Source organism: Saccopteryx leptura, chromosome 1 (assembly GCF_036850995.1).
Source record: "Saccopteryx leptura isolate mSacLep1 chromosome 1, mSacLep1_pri_phased_curated, whole genome shotgun sequence".
Taxonomy (NCBI): domain Eukaryota; kingdom Metazoa; phylum Chordata; class Mammalia; order Chiroptera; family Emballonuridae; genus Saccopteryx; species Saccopteryx leptura.
Window position 1 is genome coordinate 381,038,156 of NC_089503.1, and position 21,077 is coordinate 381,059,232.

General features: G+C 56.3%; 1 protein-coding gene across 1 annotated transcript in view; it reads right to left on the reverse strand.

Annotated features, from left to right (window-relative positions):
* Nucleotides 1-12,923: 12,923 nt before the first annotated feature.
* DNAH8 (dynein axonemal heavy chain 8) overlaps nucleotides 12,924-21,077 on the reverse strand; it is a 313,181-nt gene continuing 305,027 nt past the window's right edge. The window contains exons 88-89 of the mRNA XM_066361430.1: nucleotides 17,674-17,795; nucleotides 12,924-13,285 (exon numbers count right to left, since the gene is read on the reverse strand). Of these exons, the coding sequence (XP_066217527.1) occupies nucleotides 12,998-13,285; nucleotides 17,674-17,795 (410 nt within the window). The 3' untranslated portion in view covers nucleotides 12,924-12,997. The remainder of the gene's footprint in view (nucleotides 13,286-17,673; nucleotides 17,796-21,077) is intronic.

Sequence of the window (21,077 nt, forward strand, 5' to 3'; positions counted from 1 at the left end):
CCTCTTTGTTGCTGCCTTTAGGTGAATGGGACCCCTTTTCCAGGCCCACCCTCCCCCCAGCCCCCTCACCTCTGTGGGTGGATGGCAGCATCGCGAAGGGGACTCTGGGTCTGTGTGGCTGTGGCCCCTGGGCCTGAGGACAGACCATTCATTCTATTGACTGATTGACTGATTGATTGATCTGGTAAGGAGCAGGAGAGTGAAACAATGATTTGATCTGTTGTTCCGCTTATTCATGCATCCATTGGTTGATTCCTGTATGAGCCCTGACCGGGGATCAAACCCGCAACTTTGGAGTACATTGCTGGGCTGATGCTCTCACCACCTGAGCTCCCCGGCCAGGGCCCAGACTGTTCATTCTTATCCGTCCGGCTCCTCTCTCTGCTTCACTCGGGCTGCTCCTACCTGGCAACCTCTGTCTCTGGAGAGAAGGCGGGGGGCCGGGCAGGGAGTGGTTCTCACAGAGCCCACGTTGTCCCCGCACAGAACTGAAGCTCTGCAGGGAAAGAACGTGCCACATCTCACCCGTTAGAAACGTCAGAGGAGAGGAAGCACCACACCGGCCGTCTCACCGGGAACTCGCGGCCCTCCTCGGTGCCTGAGACGCCCGCTGGGACCCGCATGGGAACCCAGACCGTCAACCCGAGTCGACACTGAGAGGAGCTGTCTGACGTGCTAACCTGCCCCCCACCCCGGCAAGCAGCCTCCTTCTTGGAAACTCCGCAGCCGTCCTCCGCGCACCCCAGCCGGGCACGGCCTCGCAGGCCAGCGGGGGTGGGGGGGCAACGCTCTGCGGAGTCCAGCCTTCTCCCCGGAGAGGACGGGCGGGGAAGCTACCCTGGCTTCCAGGAGCCTGGGCCACCTCCAGGGTTGCCTCAAGGTCACTGCAAAGCCCCCTCAGAGTCCCCTGAGACAGGGAACCACCAGAACCAGCACGCAGGACCCCGGCAACAGCCTGACCCTGGTCTGGGAGCCTCCTGGACCTCCCCGTCACTGACACCCTGAGGCTGGACAAAATCGCCTCCTTCACTTCCGCAGCACGGGACTGTGACAACTCACTCAATTCCTAGCGTTTGTCCAGGAGACAAACGCAAAACAGAACATTGGGAAGCGTCCGGGCCACCTCCTCCCTGTAACCCGCGCTGTCATGCCTTGTTTGTCTGAGCGTGGGCTCGGTGGTCACCTCCAGCCACCAAGGACCGCAGTGTCACACCCGGGAGCAGGACTGAAGTGGCTGCTGCCATCCAGGACTGAGCCTGCAGATGCCCCCTCATGTCCCCAGGGTCGTCACGGCCCAGAGGTTTCCACTCCACCGCCAGTCATTTCTCCCAGTCCTGTCTGACTGGTGACATGGTAACACCCCCAGAATTCGAGGACGGCCTTAGGGGAAGCTAGGAGCCGCCCTCTGCTGTGTCCTGACCTCTAGACCTGGCCTCGAGTGGGCCTGCAACTCTGCCCGGCAGGTGACATTCTCCGAGGACCCGACCGATTTCATTCTTTGGCCTCACAGGGCCGGCTCAAGAGTCACTTCCTGCCCTGTTCTGATAGCCTCGTGCCTAATGCACTCAGCCATGCTCCGGTTTCTGGCTCATTTGCCAAACAGGATGGCAAACAAAGCTGATGAAACTACTCAGCACCTAATGGCTCAGAAGGCCAGCGCCCTGCCACCCAGGTGCTCTCCGGGAGGGGGGGCTCGCAGGGGGCGGGTTCCCGGGATTCATTCCCAGCATGGCGGCTTTGCCACAGGAAAATGAACAAACATTTCCCCAAGACAAAAGCTGATGACTCGGATGCTGTGGGAGGAGCTGGAGTGCCAGGTGTCCCGTCCTGGGAGCAGGGGCCAGAGTGCCAGGCGTCCCGGGAGCAGGGGCCGGGGTGCCAGGCATCCCGGGAGCAGGGGCCGGGGTGCCAGGCATCCCGAAAGCAGGGGCCGGGGTACCAGGCATCCCGGGAGCAGGGGCCACGGTGCCAGGCGTCCCGGGAGCAGGGGCCGGGGTGCCAGGCGTCCCGGAAGCAGGGGCCAGGGTGCCAGGCATCTCGAAAGCAGGGGCTGGAGTGCCAGGCGTCCCGGGAGCAGGGGCCGGAGTCCCAGGCATCCCGGGAGCAGGGGCCGCGGTGCCAGGTGTCCCGGGAGCAGGGGCTGGAGTCCCAGGCGTCCCGGGAGCAGGGGCCGGGGTGCCAGGCTTCCCGGGAGCAGGGGCCGCGGTGCCAGGTGTCCCGGGAGCAGGGGCTGGAGTCCCAGGCGTCCCGGGAGCAGGGGCTGGAGTCCCAGGCGTCCTGGAAGGAGAGGCCGGCGAGTCTGCAGCAGCATCACAGGGCTGAGCACTCAGTGGTGCTCCACACCGGGGTTGAGACCCTGACACTCCTGGCAGCAAACTGAGGACAAGGAGCGGTGCTCACCATCACGCCCGGCTGCCCGGGGCCAGGACGCAGATGATTAAGTTCCCAGTGGTCGGTCTCTTTTCTCTGCGCATCAAGGAGGTTGAGATCACTGGCTTTTTCTCTGGGGACGCCCCTCCAAAGTGAGGGTCTCAAGATCATGCTGGTGCAAAAGCAGACCTAGGCCAGCCAGCAGGCCAGGTTCAAGGCAAGTGCAGCCACCGGGGACCACAGCGGTCATGTTGGTGCGGGCGTGAAAGGAAGGCCCAAGAAGATAGCACTGCCATCGTCATGGTCTTCCTCCTGGCCACGCCGTCCATCCCCCTGCGCAGTGGACCACCGGGAGACAAGGCCTGCACGCTGACCTTGCAGCTTTGTGCTAATCACCCCTGAGCCCTGGCACGGGCACGGCGCTGGCCCCTGGGCCCCCAAGGCTGCTGCCAACGGCAGGTCGTCACCAGCTCTGCCAAGGCCACTTCAATGTTATGTCCGAGACCCACAGCCCTGACCTCTGGAAAGAGACTGCTCCCCAAATCTCCCTATCAGGAACTCACCTGCCCACCAGGGCATCCAGGGGTGGCCTCTTTGTGGTGCTTTTATGCAAGATAACTCAGTGGATTAAATCTAAAACAAACCAAGAAACAAAACCTCCTGGCCCCAGCTGGTCGGCTCTGTGGTAGAACCTCGGCCCAGCGTGTGGATGTCCCAGGTTCAATTCCTGGTCAGGGCACACAGTTAAAGCGATCACCTGCTTCTTCACCTCTCTTCCCCTTCTGTCTCTCTCTTTTCCCCTCCCACAGCCATGGCTCACTTGGTTCAAGCGCATCAGACCAGGCACTGAGGATGGCTCCGAGGAGCCTCCACCTCAGGCCCGAACAATAACTCAGTTGTGAGCACGGCCCCAGATGGGGTTGCAGGGTAGACCCTGGTCCAGGTGCATGCAGGAGTCTGTCTCTCTATCTCTCCTCCTCTCACTTGTAAAAGAAGAAGAAGAAAAAAACCAAACAAACGAAAAAACCCACAAAACCTCTACAAACCTACAGTCCAATAAGGAGCAAATTCTCCTCCAGGCAGGCTGCCTGTTTCCACCTGAGTTAGGGGAAAGGCCCTGGTCGGGCCGGGAAGCCCTGGGCTCTGCTCCTGGTGCTCCCACTATGCTCCTTTGTCCCCTAAGGCAGACCGGCTCACCTTCCCGAGTCCTGGTTTCCTCACCTGTGTAAGCGTCTCCGCGTGGCCTGCTCACCTGTGTGTTGTGAAAGTCAGGTGAGATGACGCGTGCGCGCAAGCTTTGCTATCGACGAAACGCCATGTAGATTCAAGGGACCGCACATCGCTCTTGACCCCGCCCCCCAGCGCCGCCGGGGTGTCAGGCTTTCCTCCCAGCTCTCCCCATCACGTGTGGCGTGCAGCCAGCCCGAATGCGCTGTCGCGGTTTAATCTGGGCCTGGGGCTGCCGTGGTCCCTGTCTGGCCTCTGCTCCGTCGGCGCCTCCCTCCTAGAATGCTCTTCTTCCCTCTTTCCTTCGGTCAAACGCCACCCATCCTTCATGGCTCAGCCTGAATTCTACTTCCTCCAAGGAAAAGCCAACTCTCTCTCCTCTGCGCCCCTACCCACGTCACCTTGAACGCGGCGATCCCTCGCTGACTTACACGGTGTTTGGAGACGGTGCCTTGGGAACCAGCACGCGTGCGGAGGGTTCCTGTCGCCTCAGGCCCGAGGGTTAGCGGGGAGCCCTGCGCGGAAGGCGCTGGCAGCATCCTCGTGTGTCGCGATCAGTTGGAAAGGACTTCAAGAGGTAATCAATGTGATTGGGGCCTGGAGGCAGAAGATGTGTGGTCAAGCTCCAGGGAGCAGGTCTATAAACATCTTTTGACAGAAGAGTCCAACTTCAAAGCCTAGCAATTTTAGATTATATTTGCATTGGAGGCTTTTAAAATAACAAAACTTGAGATTTATGCTTCCCTGAACAGATGTGGAAGGGAAATCAATTTCTCATAGGATTGGCTTATTTGTTTTTTATGGCGGTACTAAATAGTATGCGCCAAGTGACAAATTAATACATAAATTGACGTAGAGACACATGCACGCACTCCCCTAGACAGACGGGAGTGAGGAGCGGCCCGAGACCCTTCTCGCGTCTCGCCGCGGGATGTGGCAGGTGTCTGAGCGCTCTCAGCCGAGTTGGGATTTCCCACAGAGATGCTGGGGGTGAAGACAGCTCTAATCCAGACGGCCCTGAGAGGGGCCAGCCTTTTCCCCAAAAGAGGGGACCTGCTCACTCACGTCCAGAGGGACACGTGGTACAGAAGGCTGGCCCCATCTTGCCTCTGGCTCCAGCTGTGAGAGGGATGTCAGGACAAAGGACCATCGGCACCCTGGCCCCTTCCTACCCATGCCCTCCTCCAGGATGGGCGGGAGAGAATGGAAAAACATCCCAGACTGGCCCTGAGAGGGGTTCCCTCTGGGATGGGGTGAGGGGATGGCCCATCCCCAGTGACCAAGTGACCATCTGCCACCCCTGGTGTGGCTCTCAGGGTGAGTCACGTGAGCACGACCTTCCTCCCAGGGGAACTTCCCCCGAACGGGCTCAGTGGGCAGGTGGGCACGAGAGACAAGGGCAGGACCCCTTGCTCATCCCACAGCCCAGGGCTCCACAGCCGGGGCTGGGACCTGAGGGGAATGGGGCCCCTGGGACCCACTTAGCGCACAGCACAGCTGGCTGGAGGCAGCCGAGGACCCGCCTGGGCTTCCGGAGAAAGCAGACCAGGCAGAGAGAGCAAGTCTATTCTCAAAAAAGAAATAAATAAATTCCATAAACATGGAAAAAAACTGAAAGTGACTACTTTTCCCAGGAGAGGAGATGACACATTAAAGACAAAGCTTCTGACGTGGCCCAGCTAAATGCCAGGCAGTTGGTTCTTGGCTCCGGCGGGGGAGGGGGACGAGAGAGGTCTTTGCTATTGTCTGGCAACCTCTCATTCCTTATCGTGATGGACACTCGATGTCCTCTGGGGGGGACGACAGAAGAGGAAGGGTTTGCATAATCAGGAAGGACTACACAGGGGACCACACATGACAGATGGGTGTCCCTATCTCCTCAGACACAGCTTGCAATCCCTGGCCACATGTCTGAGGGGGCTGGGGTTCCAGGGACAGAAATACCCATGGATCTGCTCCGGTGGGAGGCTGCAGAAGAACCCCCGCATCTGCAACACCATCTTGAAGAAGCTACGAGGGAACCAGGACGTTAGAAGCTCAAGCATCGAAGACCCACACCAGGTCAAATGAGGGCTTTGCCCAGAAGTGCAGAGGCGGGGGTCTCAGGACCCGGCGCAGCCCGAGCGAGGACGAGAGGCAAGGCAGGGTGCTGCCCGCCCAGCACACGGGTGAGGCCGACAGGAATACGGCTGCTCCCCGAGGACGCCTGTTCAGTTCAAACTTTGTGAAGAAGCTGCTGTCACCCTGCCACATCCCCAAGGGAGGTGATTTTAGAGGAGCCCCGAGAATGGAAGAGACTGCGGGCCCCTCCCTCCCTTCCTCCTCCTTCTCTCTCTCCCTCCCTCCCTCCCTGGCTCCTTCTGGGGAGAACGGGACAGGTTAGAGCAAGCTGCTAAACCAACAGCTTCTAAGGAACGGGTGTTAGGCAAAGAACGTTTTCATTTCTTGAGCATTACTTCAAAGTACTTACGTTCATCTCAGAGGGTCGCGTGTCAGTCAAGAGCTGAGTGCTCAAACATTATGCTTCCTTTCTGCAGTCAAAGCCAGATGCTGGAAGAGAGAAGGGATGGAGTTGACTAATTTTCTTCCACGTGCTCAAGCTACAAAAGACATTTTTCTCCCCCTAAGGCGAAGTACACTACTCTCCTGAAATTCTTAGGGACTTTACGGCTCTGAGAAGAATAGCAATCACGCTCCGGCGCTTTTAGGTTTCAGTTGTCTTTCTGTTTGAGGGTCTTTTCAAAAATCTGCCCTGTTACTCCAGTCGGGCTGGGAGTCCCTCAGGCGGGAACCCCCCTTCCCCAGCCACACGGGAGGCACGGGGACTCCCGCCACGTCAGGTGCTCCAGAAAACTCTCCTCATTCCAGGGACATGCAGATGTCACACATACTCTGGCTGAACCTGTTAAGATCCTCCGAGGAGAACATAAAGCAAAAGCAAGGGAAAAGTGTTCATGGTTTGTTTTCAAATCAAAGGAGGCAGAGAAAGAGGATGAGAGGACACCAGGGAACAAGCGGAGGAAGTAAGGCAGCGGTGGAGCAGTGGGTAGAGCTCTGACCTGGAACACTGAGGACCCAGGTTCAAACCCCAAGGTCACTGGCTTGTGCGCGGGCTCATCCTGCTTGAGTGCGGGCTCACCAGCTTCAGTACTGGGTCCCTGGCTTGAGTGTGGGATCATAGACATGACCCCGTGGTCGCTGGCTTGAGCCCAAAGGTCGCTGGCTTGAGCAAGGGGTCACTGACTCGGCTGGAGCCCCTCGGTCAAGGCACATATGAGAAAGCAATCACTGAACTAAAGTGATGCAACTACAACTTGAGGCATCTCATCTCTTTCCCTTCCTCTCTCTCTCTCTCTCTCTCTCGCTCTGGAAGGGAGGGAGGGAGGGAGGGAGGAGGGGGGCATATGGACGTGCTGCCCAGGTCTCCCCGCAGGTCCTGGGCTCTCCTCCCGCCGCTACCAGGAGTGTCCACTGCGATGAGCGGACAGCTGCCTGGCCCCTCAGCCCCCCTGTCCCATGTGCCTCCCCTCCCGCCCAGGTGATGTCCCAAGAGCTGTGCACACACATCTCCAGCCCAGACTCGGTTTCCAGAGAGCCGGACCTAACACAGGGGGAGGGGCAAAATTTTCCGTGTTTCCAATGAGTAGACAATTTTTTATCGAATATAGAGGAGGTTCATAAGCCAGTATCTATACAACCCTGGATAACGTCTGGTGAAATCGTTACCCATTCAATATTAGGCACGTCTTTGGATTTATGCTACGCAGGCAGACCTTGTTTTATTGCGCTTTGCTTTAGTGTGCTTTGAAGATATTGAGTGTTTGACAAATTGAAGTTAAGACCCTGCACCAGCGAAAAGATTACAACTCACTGAAGGCTCAGATGATGGTTAGCATTTTTTTTTAGCAATAAAGCATTTTTTAAATTAAGGTATGTAAATTTTTTAGACATGATGCTATTGCACACTTAGATTATGGTATAAACATAGCTTTTATATGCACAGGGAAACCAAAAATTTATGGTGGCTCACTTCACTTCACTGTGGAGGTCTGGAACCAAAGCCGTGCGTCTCTGAGGTAGGACCGCATATCCTAACACCAGAGTCTTGTCATGTGCCATCTTTCCATATCTAAACCAGGACCGCTTTCTCAAGATTCCATTCAATGTCTGAGAGTCAGTTGTGGAGTTACTGTAACTGTGAGCGGCTTCTTGGCTTTCTAAATGGAGAGAATCTCATAGCTCGTTCATTGTTTTCCATTTCGGTTAGTGAATTATTGTTTTACACTTTTGCTATCTTTTATTCTTTGTTGAATTGTGTTCTTTAACATGACAAAATGACATCTCAGTTCCATTTATTTATTTGTTTGTTTGTTTGTTTATTGCCCGTGGACAAGGAAGCTACCTATAACTGGGAACTTGCATCCTAAGACTAGACCCCTGGTCTCCTCACTTGGCATCCAGAGCTAATTCTCCAGCTCCTTCCAGTTAACAATGCACCTGCTGGTCTAGAATGTTCAAGAAAGCCCAGAAAAAAGTGCGTTAAATGAACCTACTAATTCCTGTCAGAATGCCTGGCCTGTGACGATGCGTGTGTTCGCACAGGTACAGATGCTGGTGTTGGCCTGGCAGTCGCTCTTCTACACACCTTATCCTTACCACTCACATAGCCACAGCTGTTTAAATGACAAGGCAGAGAAACAGGGAGGTACTTCTCTCGACACACAGTTTTGAATTTTCGAGGTTTATGTGACAGACTCTGGCTTTGGAAAAGACATCTAGTGCTGCCTTGCAGAGTTCCTCGGAGCGTGGACTGGAATCACTCGGCCGGGGTTCAAATCCCAGCTCCGTCACTTACTCGTTGGGACGCCCTGGGCAAGTTATTTTGCTGTCTTGTGCCTCGGTTTCCTCATCTGTGAAGTAGAAATGATAATACCAGACATTCCAGGTTTGGTATAAGGATTAGACAGGTTAATTCACGTCAGCTGCTTAGACCAGTGCCCGGCACATGGTAACACGAAGTGATTTAAGTCACGGCTTTCATCTGGAGCAACGGCGAACACACAGACCTTTGGGCCTTTCTTCAGAGACCCCGGCAGCTACTGATAAGCACTTGGCCGGGAAAATAGCTCTTTTCCCAAATTGTCATGACAGAAGAAGAAATGTCCGAGTAGATTTTCCAGGCTGGACACTGCTACACCTTTCAACACCCCCCCACCCCCACCACGATTGAGCTCACCGACTTGATAGCTGACTTTCCAAATTTCACCTCCACACTACCTCTCCGATGACTGGCTCTGCTTCCCTCTCCAATGACTGGCTCTGCTTCCCTCTCCGATGACTGGCTCTGCTTCCATTCTAACTGTCGTCTCTCTAGTTCCATCCTCATTTCGCCCTGTTCTGGAGAGAGCAGGAGCCTCCTCACTGACCTACTCACCTCCGCTCCTGTAGCGGCTCCCCCCCCACCCCCGTGGATCCCCGCTGCCGCCCATGGAGTTCTAGACCCTCCCAACACGGCCCCCACCTGACGGCCCCTCCTTCCCCGCCACGTGCCTGCATTCGCCGGTCAGACTGGGTCACGTGTTCATCCACCCCCTCCCCCAGTCGGCACTGGTCGGGGTGCCCGAGAGCCCGGCTCTGCTTTCGAGAAGCCTGCTGCGGAGCGAGGAGGCAGACATGTGTTATCAGTGCTGAGGGCTGACGTTGTTCAATTCACTTGCAACCAAAATGCAGGAGGGGCCATACATCTTCGCTGGGGGCGTCGTGAGGGCTCATGGAAGTCCTCACAGAGGCGAGGCGAGAACTGGGGGCCGTGGGGGGGGCGCTCTGCAGCTTCACTGGGGTGACAGGAAGATGCACGCATTGAAAGTGTACAATCTGGAACATTTGACACCTGGGAGACCGTCACCACACGGAGAGAATGAACACAGCCGTCACCCCTCCGAGTTTCCTCCGGCCCCTTCGCAATCGTCCTCACGCCTCCCCTGCCCCTCCTCCGCCAGACAGCCCCTGGTTTGCTCCCCGTCAGAGATCAGTGTGCGTTCACCCGAGTTTTATATGTAAATGGAACCGTCCACGCGCACTCTCCTGTCGTCTGACCTCTCTCACTCGAGCGTCGTTGTTCTGAGGCTCAGGCGCGCTGTGGTGTGCACCGGTGGGTTCCCTGTGTGGCCGAGTAGGAGATTGCAGAATGGGTGTGCCAGCAGTTCACCCGTTCACCTGTCGGCGGGCGGATATCTGGGTTGCTTCCAACTATCGGCTGTGCTCCAGTTTCTAAGCACGTTCCCATGGAAGTCTCTGTATGGACACCTGCTCTTATTTCTCTTGGGGAGTGTCTAGCAGTGAAAGCCTATGGGTCATACGGTATGTTTACCCTGAGGAAACGGTGCACCTGCTTTCCACAGTGTCGTCCCAGCTGTGTGTGGAAGGGCCAGTTGTTCTAGCTGGGACAGTCTTTCTTGATAAGGGGACAACGTGAGGATGTTCAGGAAACATCAAATGGCCCCACCGGACCGAAGCCAACGGGCCAGTTGCCGACGGTGGGCCCCGGGTAGCAGCTCTGTGTTAGGCTAGCTCGTGTCTGGGGTGGACGTCTGATAGAGGCGAAGGAAACTCACTGCGAGCTCCTGAGAAGGGGCCACGCGGCCCGGCCTCTGTCTTTGGATGCTCCATGCGGTTTCCTGTCTCCACGCCGTTCTCCTCCTTGCCCTGCGCCCTTCCTTAGCCAGCTGCTGCCGTCGTGCCAACACGGGAGCGCCTACGGAGAGACCGAGGTCCGGCCGGAACGCTACCTTTCTCTGAGCTCACCCCGGGCCCCGGCAGCTCCTTCTGTCCCCCAGCCGCGGCTCGCGTGACAGGGGAGTCCCTCATCATCTCGGGCCCGGGACAGAAGAGGGTGGCCAGCTCGCTCAGGTCACATCACCCGCGAGGCCGATCCCTTCAGGAGCTAGATCTTCAGAAGGCTGCTTTGTTTTACGCCAAGTTCCTACTAACCTAACATTTGAAGTCTCGCCGTCCGTTCTGCAGAGCCCAACGTGAGGCTGTGCGGGTTGAGTCCTCGGAGGGGAGAACGCGGCTCGGACTCTCTCCCCGCTTCCTTTGGCTTCAGCATCTCGCGCCCCGTGCTTTGCTCTTTTATGCGCACCAGGTCTCCCTCACTCAAGTGCGGCAAATTATGTAATTAGCGCGAGGCAACAATTTTGCCGGGAAAATGGTTATGTGTTTATGCAGGTTCAATGGCTCGAAAGGTCTGAGAGAGCCAGGTAATGGGCCTGGAGGGAGAAAGCTGAACTGGACCGCAGCCATTTCTGCAGAACGAGGGCCGGCCGGCTGAGACGGGCCCGCCACAAAGAAGACCACTCGGCGGCACCCCCTCAGGGCCGCTGCCCCCCCCCCACCGGGCGGCCGGCGCGCAACCTCTCTCCTCTGTGTTGACACAGAGCAAAATAATCGGCCACAGTGGAAACGCTCCTGGGAAATGGCCTGTGACTTTAAACGGCCTGATCTGCCCCCTCCTCGCTAGGGACGCATATTTTCCATCTCTTCCCCAATTTTCCGTAAGATATTCAAGTTATTAAGGACCATTGAACATAATTGCTATTCTCTGAAAGACCTACCGTGACGTCCAGGGGTGCAGCTCTGGCGGTGTGCCTCCGGCCACCGTAGGAGCTGGACGGACACGGGACGAAAGCGGGTGCTTTATTCGGGGACCTGCATTCTGCTTTGTTTCGTGCGTCTCACGTGCTCTGGGCCCCGCCCAGCCCAGCAGGTGGGGCCGCATTCCAGCTCAGTGCAGGGGGCGGTCTGTGCAGAGCACGCCATCCCGGCCTTCCGTGTGCCTGCCGGCCAAGGTCAATACCAGAACACCGGGGCCGGGAAAGTTCCACGGCCCTGACCGGGAACCAGTGGCATTGGTTCAATGTCACTGACTCGGTGTCAGGAGCACACCAGAGCCACTGCCTCAATTTGCATTTCATAGCGTATTTCCTCCCACTTGAAAGGACACCAAGCAGGGCTGGGAATGGCCTCCTGGGTCTTTCCGGGACACCTCACCTGGGCTGTCGCTCTGTCATCAGCAGCTCTGGGCAGGGGGACAGGAGGATGACAGGGTGTCGCCCTCCTTCAGAACAGACAGAAGAAAGGAAGCCGGCCCTGGCCGGTTGGCTCAGCGGTAGAGCGTTGGCCTGGCGTGCAGGGGACCCGGGTTCGATTCCCGGCCAGGGCACATAGGAGAAGCACCCATTTGCTTCTCCACCCCTCCCCCTCTCCTTCCTCTCTGTCTCTCTCTTCCCCTCCCGCAGCCGAGGCTCCATTGGAGCAAAGATGGCCCGGGTGCTGGGGATGGCTCCTTGGCCTCTGCCTCAGGCGCTGGAGTGGCTCTGGTCGCAACAGAGTGACGCCCCGGAGGGGCAGAGCATCGCCCCCTGGTGGGCAGAGCGTCGCCCCTGGTGGGCGTGCCGGGTGGATCCCGGTCGGGCGCATGCGGGAGTCTGTCTGACTGTCTCTCCCCGTTTCCAGCTTCAGAAAAATACAAAAAAAAAAAAAAAAAAAAAAGAAGGAAGCCTGTGCCGTTAGCTGGGGGCGGCACGTGGATTCAGGATGGGAACACCAGTGGAGACACGGCCTCGCTTTCTTGAAGCTGCCGGAGAATTCAATCGGGAACCCCATCTGTTTTCGCTAAACTGACGATTTCCTTCAGCAGGAAATGAAGGTTCAAACGGAGTTTCAGACTCGCTACCCCGTGAGAAACAGCTTCTCTCTGTAAAGACTTTGCTCTTTGAGGAATTAAGCGTGAAATTTCATTTCACTTGGTGGAGTTTGTTTTCCTTTCCCCGTGTGCTGCCTAGAGATGTGGGCTCCATGGCGTCCGCAGAGGGGGCGTGGGCTGGGCCTCGGAACCCTGACGACGCCACACAGCTGTAGATCCGGGGGGCACTGGCTGGACCCGTCCAGCTTCCGTTTCATAAGCGCGGACAGGAGACCGAACTCCAGCGGGCAGAGAAGAACCCAGCAGGAGAAACGAAGACATGGACAGTGTTTACTAAAGGGAGAGTGGAATTTATTAGAAAGAAAAGTTTCCACCCACTAGACTCCTATAAAGATACAACAAATGAATAACTTTCAGATTTTCTTTTTAAAATTCAAACCTCCTGAAGTGTTCTAACCTGGAGATAGGACTTTCTCTAAAGAATAACTATAATGGAATACAGTTGCCTGAAATAAAAAGCGTTATTTTAGAACTGTGTGTTTGAAAACTGACGTGGAGAAAAACCACCCAGATGCGATTGTAGAATATCAACTCTTTAATTCAGAAAGGTAATGTGGCCACGGCCAGGGAGAAAAACACGCAGGTTTCTGAGCCAGCGACGCCACGCCACGGCGCCCTCCGCGTGTGGCAACGAGCTCACTTGATGTCACACAGAAGGGCCACCCCTCTCAGGATCCAGTGGTCCGGGGACAAGACCGTCCGCAGGTACACCACGGTGATGAGGGTCAGGTCCGTGCGCCGGGGCTTCTTGTAGATGGGGCACACGTACAGCTTGGGGTCCTTGGGCGCCGTGGAGTTGATGGCGAAGATGTGCAGCACGGGCAGCGGCGTGAAGAGCACCTTGGGGGTGGACTCCGTGAGCTTCCCGTTCCGGCGGTCCCAGGCCGCGCCGTCCAAGTAGAGCCCGTAAATGTACACGCCTTCCTGGGAGAGTCAAGAGGAAGGCAATAGGGTTATTTTTTAAAAAAATAATTAGGCGCCGTGAGATGGGCATCCACTACTGGAAGGAAGGTTGGCAGTTTGGAAAGAAAACACACAGCGGTCTCAAGAGGCTCCCGGAAGAAGGACACGGCACTGGGCACAGGGCTGCAGTGGCACCGGGAGCCAGGGTTCCCCGGAGACGGCACTGGGCACAGGGCTGGAGCGGCACCGGGAGCCGGGTTCCCCGGAGACGGCACTGGGCACAGGGCTGGAGCGGCACCAGGAGCCAGGTTCCCCGGAGACGGCACTGGGCACAGGGCTGCAGCGGCACCGGGAGCCAGGTTCCCCGGAGACGGCACTGGGCACAGGGCTGCAGCGGCACCGGGAGCCAGGTTCCCCGGAGACGGCACTGGGCACAGGGCTGCAGCGGCACCGGGAGCCGGGTTCCCCGGAGACGGCACTGGGCACAGGGCTGCAGCGGCACCGGGAGCCGGGTTCCCCGGAGACGGCACTGGGCACAGGGCTGCAGCGGCACCGGGAGCCGGGTTCCCCGGAGACGGCACTGGGCACAGGGCTGCAGCGGCACCGGGAGCCGGGTTCCCCGGAGACGGCACTGGGCACAGGGCTGCAGCGGCACCGGGAGCCAGGTTCCCCGGAGACGGCACTGGGCACAGGGCTGCAGCGGCACTGGGAGCCATGGTTCCCTGCAGCCCGTCTGGAGGCTACGAGCCCCGGGGCCGCGTGCCTGGTGTCAGCTGTCTGAGCGTGGGGGGGAGGTGGCTTTCCCGGGGCCACAGAGGTCTCCCAGAGGCCTGGTGTGAGTTGGTGTAGGGTCAGAGCACAGAATGGGGTTTGGAGCTGGGGGCCACGTGGGATCGCCCCCAGGGCCGCGTTCCCGGTGTCAGCTGTTTGAGCGTGGGAGTGGCTTTCTCGGGGCCACAGTGGCTCTGCCGGGACCCAGAGGTCTCCCAGAGGCCTGGTGTGAGTTGGTGTAGGGTCAGAGCACAGAACAGGGTTTGGAGCTGGGGGCCACGTGGGATCGCCCCAGGGCCAGCCAAGCCAGCCGGTGGCTCTAACTCCGTCTCAGTCACAGGAGGAAGTGAGGTTTGTGCCACCAGGCCTGGAGAGCAGGGGAGTCCGAGCCCCACGCCCACCCACCCCTCCGACCTCCCAGGCCAGGGTAGTGGGTCAAGACTGGCTGTGACGGGCGGGGAGGACACAGCTGGTTCAAACTTGGCTGGCCGTCATCTTGTGTCTCTCTTTGACACAGGACATTAGGAGACAAGACCCACACACAGAAAAAAAAAAGTTGTAAGCCACGAATTTAACCCCAGCACACACCTGCGAGGGGCTGCCTGGTGCACGCGCCCAGGCCCCGTGCTCAGGGGCCTCTGGGGGGGTATGTCCTGGAGGGGCGGGCTGCTTTTGGAAAGATGGAGCGGAGAGGGTGGGCGTCCCCGGCAGGGGACAGGTGGGGGGAGGCCCCGCGTTCACCCAGCAGAGGGCTCGGTGGTGAGACAGTAAGCTGGCGTGCGAGCGGGGAAGAGTCCAGACGCCCAGCTGGAGAGTCTGACCTTCACCCTGCGGGCAGAGGGGAGCCCTGGAACGTGGATTCAGCAAGATGAGAGAGGCTACAGGGAATCGTGGGGGAGACGCCAGTAATCACGTCGGCTCATAAAGCAGATCTGTGTGGACGACGTGACCATTTTCCCATTTCCAGGGAGGACTGGGCATGGGGAAGTCCGTATAGATTATATGTCATAAAATTGAGTGAGGTTAGTTGCAAAGTGTTTTCTAATAGGATGAGGGTCATATTTTTTGGGATAAAAAACTGAGGCACATGGTTTGACAGTAAAACCACGGGCAACTCCAGAAAATCGGAATATCATGAGTCACTGGATGGCAGTTACCACATGAGCAGGACAACCAGTTAGCTACCAGCCTGCAGTGAACTGTCACCCCCTCAAGCCCTCTGTCAGTCTCAGAACTTGACAAAGTCATAGTTAGAAGGTGCAGTGGATTGCATAGTATCACCCCAAAATTCACGTCCTCCTAGAACCTCAGAATGTGACTATTTGGAAGAACATTTGCAGACGCCATCAGTCATGGTCACACAGGACTGGGAGAGGCAAATGCCTGTGTGGCCAGCATTCTTCCAAGCAGAGGACGCCCAGGACACACAGGGAGAAGGCCATGTGACAACAGAGGCAGGGATCTGCGTGACACAGCCACCACAAGTTCACGAACGCCACGGATTGGTGGCGGCCCCCCAGAAGCTGAGAGAGGCATGGGACAGACCCTCCCTCGGAGCCTTCAGAAGAAACTAACCCCACCAACACCTTCATTTCGGACTTCTGGGCTCTGAACTGCGAGAGGATGTGTCCCTCTTGTTTTAAGCCTCGGGTTTGTGGTACTTTGCTACAACAGCCTCGGGGACGAATACAGACCTTGGTGCCTGGAAACAGGATACCTAAGATCGTGGAAGTGACCGTGGCAGTGCGTCACGGGGAGGAGCTGGAAGAATTCTGAGACCTGTGATAGAAGCAGCCTGCACAGTTGCTGGAAGTAAGGTTGAAAGTGCTTCCGGTGAGGTCTCAGAAAGAACAGGGACCGTGCTTTTGGGAAGCGGAGGAAAGGCGACCTTTGTGACAAGCTGGCAGAAAGGGTCAGGACCTCGGAAACCATGTGGTCCATCCCCTCACTTGACAGGTGAGGGGACAGAAGTCAGGGAAAGGGGCAAGCGGACTAAGACTCACTGAGTGTCTGTGTGGGGTCTGGCACCAAGTCTGAGCCCGTTCAAGTCTCACAACCACCTTCAACGGGGCTGATGGGTCCCCCTCGTTTTCTCATTTTTCAGTTGAAGAAGTTGAGGCTCAAAAAACGAACTGGCCCGAGTTCAGAGAGCAGGTAAGTGTCCAAACAGGGGCTCCCAGGGGTGTCTGCTCATCACGAGCCCCTCCCCCCATTGCACCCCGGGGTTCGGCGCCGTGCGCGCGCGCGCATGTGTGCACGTGTGTGTGTGCACGTGTGTGTGTATGTGTGTGTATGCGTGTGTGTGTGTGTGTGTGTGTGTGTGTGTGTGTGTGTGGTGGGGGGCGCTGCTGGCACTGCTCCAGCACTCAGGACCGCTGGTCCTGCCAGTTTCTACGAGTGCCCTTGACACTGTCATTCCTGAGCGGCCGCAGCAGCAGCTGGGGACGTGTGGAAAATCCCGCTTGGCAAGCACAGGGGTAACTCGTAATTGTAAAGAAATGCAGTCTGGGGAGTTCCCCGGGCTTGTCATTAATTCCCACGCCAGCAAACGGAGGGGGCTGTGACACTGAGGCCTTCTGGTGGCAGCCAAGTAAGTAAGCCCTGGCGGCCACGCCGGTGGGCCGGACGGAGGCCTCGTAGGTCAGCTTCGGGCAGAACTCCCACTCTCAGCCCCGGCCTCTGCACTGTCCCCACCACGGCCCGGCCTCTGCACTGTCCCCACCACGGCCCGGCCTCTGCACTGTCCCCACCACTGCCCGGCCTCTGCACTGTCCCCACCACTGCCCGGCCTCTGCACTGTCCCCACCACGGCCCGGCCTCTGCACTGTCCCCACCACGGCCCGGCCTCTGCACTGTCCCCACCACTGCCCGGCCTCTGCACTGTCCCCACCACTGCCCGGCCTCTGCACTGTCCCCACCACGGCCCGGCCTCTGCACTGTCCCCACCACGGCCCGGCCTCTGCACTGTCCCCACCACCGCCCGGCCTCTGCACTGTCCCCACCACGGCCCGGCCTCTGCATTGTCCCCACCACGGCCCGGCCTCTGCACTGTCCCCACCACGGCCCGGCCTCTGCACTGTCCCCACCACTGCCCGGCCTCTGCACTGTCCCCACCACGGCCCGGCCTCTGCACTGTCCCCACCACGGCCCGGCCTCTGCACTGTCCCCACCACGGCCCGGCCTCTGCACTGTCCCCACCACTGCCCGGCCTCTGCACTGTCCCCACCACGGCCCGGCCTCTGCACTGTCCCCACCACGGCCCGGCCTCTGCACTGTCCCCACCACGGCCCGGCCTCTGCACTGTCCCCACCACGGCCCGGCCTCTGCACTGTCCCCACCACGGCCCGGCCTCTGCACTGTCCCCACCACGGCCCGGCCTCTGCACTGTCCCCACCACTGCCCGGCCTCTGCACTGTCCCCACCACGGCCCGGCCTCTGCACTGTCCCCACCACGGCCCGGCCTCTGCACTGTCCCCATCACTGCCCGGCCTCTGCACTGTCCCCACCACGGCCCGGCCTCTGCACTGTCCCCACCACGGCCCGGCCTCTGCACTGTCCCCACCACGGCCTGGCCTCTGCACTGTCCCCACCACGGCCCGGCCTCTGCATGTCCCCACCACGCCCCGGGGAGCGCCTACCGCGGGGGGCGACGCGATCTCCTCCCTGGTCTGCCGCAGAACCTCGTTGTGGATGGTCACGGAGTCTAGGGCCCAGCCTTTGTGGGCACGGGTCACTTCTTGCCTCATGGCTGTCAGGAAGCCTTAAAAAGAAAAGGAAGAAAAAATGTTGATGGTTGGGTGTAGTCCGCTTTAGAAACAAAGGGAGTGCTTGACCTGTGGTGGCGCAGTGGGTCAAGCGTCCATCTGGAACGCTGAGGTCACCAGTTCGAAACCCCGGGCTTGCCTGGTCAAGGCACATACGGGAGTTGATGCTTCCTGCTCCTCTCCCCTTCTCTCCCCTTCTCTCTCCTCTCTAAAATGAATAAAGTCTTTAAAAAATTAAAAAATAAACAATTAGCAGTGCTAATTGTTATTTACTTATCAATCTCCAAAGGCATGCCCATCCAAGAGGAGTTGAGATCAAACCCCGGGGTACATTTCTTCCCGTGTTTGTTTCCATGGGGACCTGCAAGGGGCGGACGCTCCTCGCCAGCCTGCAGCAGGGAAACGGCACCCTCCCTGCCTCAGACAGGAGCCTTCACTCGGAGTTCCCCTGGGATGCCAGCCACCAAGTCCTGCAGGGCTGTCATGTCACCCAGTCCAGCTCACAACCTCTGTCGGAAGACACAATGTCTAGGAACGGCACTGGAATGCTGAAACATTCTGAGAACAGCATTTCAATTAAAACTTGAATCAAGCCATTACCAAGCTTCTATCTGCTATAATGGAACAATTTCATTTGGTCATAATGCCAAAATAGAAAACCCAAATTTCAATTTGATCAAACAAAGTAATCACACTGGAAAAGAAAACTGCATGTTTTAATATGCATAATGCGGTTACTTAAAATAATACATGGTTCCGCGTATGGTGGCCTTTCTTTAAACGCAGTATTTGCAAACCATGCTATTCAATTCAGTAAGAGAAGGCTTTCTTGGAGAGTAGCATTTGATGTTAGAAACTAAACTTCAGAATGGACTTCAAAAACCTTGGGAGGATTTACGTCACATTTAGGCCTTCGTGTTAATACCGAGCATCACGCCAAACTGCAGGGCATGATTACAGGCACAGAGCTAATACCCCTTGGAGTTGGAAAGAAAGAACAGGCCCCAGCCTGGCTTTGAGAGGTCAAGTTTTCTTTGTTGCCAAGTTCTTCCCTGGTGATTAAATGAGACCTTTGGGGAGGCACTCATTCATTCATTCATTCACTCATTCATTCATTCGTTCGTGACATCTCTTGGGAGTGGCCTCCATGTACCAGGCACTGCTCCAGGTGGATGGCTCTAAAGAGGATGAGGCTGTCCATGGACCCAGCATTCAAGGAGCTCAGTGTAGAGGGAATGAGGAGGGAGGCAGGACACAGAACACAATGTCGTAGGAGCAGAGATCTGAACAAACAGGACCACGCAAGAACTGAGAAGGTGAAACTGAAGGTGATGCTTGAGAGATAACACAGGGGTTCTCCAGGGAGGACAGTTCCAGCTGGAGGAATAGCACGTGCAAAGGCTCTAGGCCAGGGGTAGTCAACCTTTTCATACCTACCGCCCACTTCTGTATCTCTGTTAGTAGTAACATTTTTTAACCGCCCACCGGTTCCACAGTAACGGTGATTTATAAAGTAGGGAAGTCACTTTACTTTATAAAATTTATAAAGCAGAGTTACAGCAAGTTAAAGCATATAATAATAATTACTTACCAAGTACTTTATGTCAGATTTTTGCTAAGTTTGGCAGAATAAATCTTTATAAAACAACTTACTGTAGTTAAATCTATCTTTTTATTTATACTTTGGTTGCTCCGCTACCACCCACCATGAAAGCTGGAGCGCCCCCTAGTGGGCGGTAGGGACCAGGTTGACTACCACTGCTCTAGGCTAAGGGAGAGGCAATGCTGATGGATGAGGCTGAAACAAAGGCAGAGGTGGAATGTTTCAGGGTCCGAGTTTAGACTTGACTTTGTAGATGGTGAGAAGTCACTGAATACTGAAAGCAGGCAACTGATTTGGTCATATCTGCACCTCATAAGGTTTATCAGAGGGCTCACTATATCAGGATTTGGGGCTACAGAAAAGTGCTTGCATTAATCCAGAAAAAAAAGTCGGTCAATCAGCCAGGGTAGCTGATTGAAAGACTTTTATAAGTGACTCTTCTAAAGCCACAGTTCCGTGAAACCAAGAATGCCTAGCACGAAAGGGTGATGTTGTGACATAAACAGTCCACTCCAAGGTTAGCCTGGCAGCCACTTCCTTGCTCTCTGTGTTGAGTCACTTGAGGTGATTTGATCAGCACGTCATTATGTGGATTTCCATTTTAAGTACTAGACATCTCATATTTTATTAATAATATACATTTTGTGTGTGTGGCAGTCAGTGGTACATATGTCCAATAAAAAAAATCCAATTTTCCCTTCTATGTCACTTCATGAAAATGTCACTTTCATCTTCCAACATTAACCACGTGTATTAGACACTTGCATCCAAGCAGCGTATTTGGAATTCAATTGACCCTATTTGGTGACATTTTAAAATTCATTGTTGATCTGTGACTCTACAAGGTCACAACGCACAGGACACGAGTCCCAGTCTTAAGCTACCCATCTGCACAAATTTAACAACTGCATTTCCCTATGACATTTTAAATTCCAATTAAATTGCAAATTGAACCTCACTCCATATGGCTCTGAGGACAATGCCATAGGGTGCCAGGTGAGAAGTGAGCAAGATTCTCTCCTTTGTAACACCTGCGACAAAGGCTTCAGTACTGACAGTTCTTTAGGCAACACCTTTTTTTCCCCTTTAATAAATGAACCAGTCCTTATGTAGTGCCTTAGGCTGTGCGGTATTTCCTGTCTTATCAGTTACTAAGCCTCCCAGTAGCATCTTTGAAAATGAGGAGACAAGCCCGGGCCAGTTTGCTCAGTGGTAGAGCATCGGCCCGACATGTAGATGTCCCGGGTTTGATTCCCGGTTAGGACACACAGGAGAAGTGATCATCTGCTTCTCCACCCCTCCCCATCTCGATTCTCTCTCTCTCTCTCTCTCTCTCTCTCTCCTCCTTCTGCAGCCATGGCTCAGATTAAGCAAGTTGGCCCTGAGTGCTGAGGATGGCTCCAAAGCCTCCACCTCAGGCACTAAGAAGAGCTCAGTTGCTGACCAACAGAGCAACACCCCAGATGGGCAGAACATTGCCCCCTAGGGGACTTGCTGGGTGGATCCTGGGAGGGTGCATGCAGGATCTGTCTCTGCCTCCCCTCCACTCACTGAATAAAAAAAAAGAAAAGAAAAGAAAAAGAAAATGAGGAGAAATAATGTTCCTGCCACAGGTTTATGACAGGCAGTTTTTCCCTCAAATGAGAAGCAAATGGAGTTCATTGTTAAGTTAAAT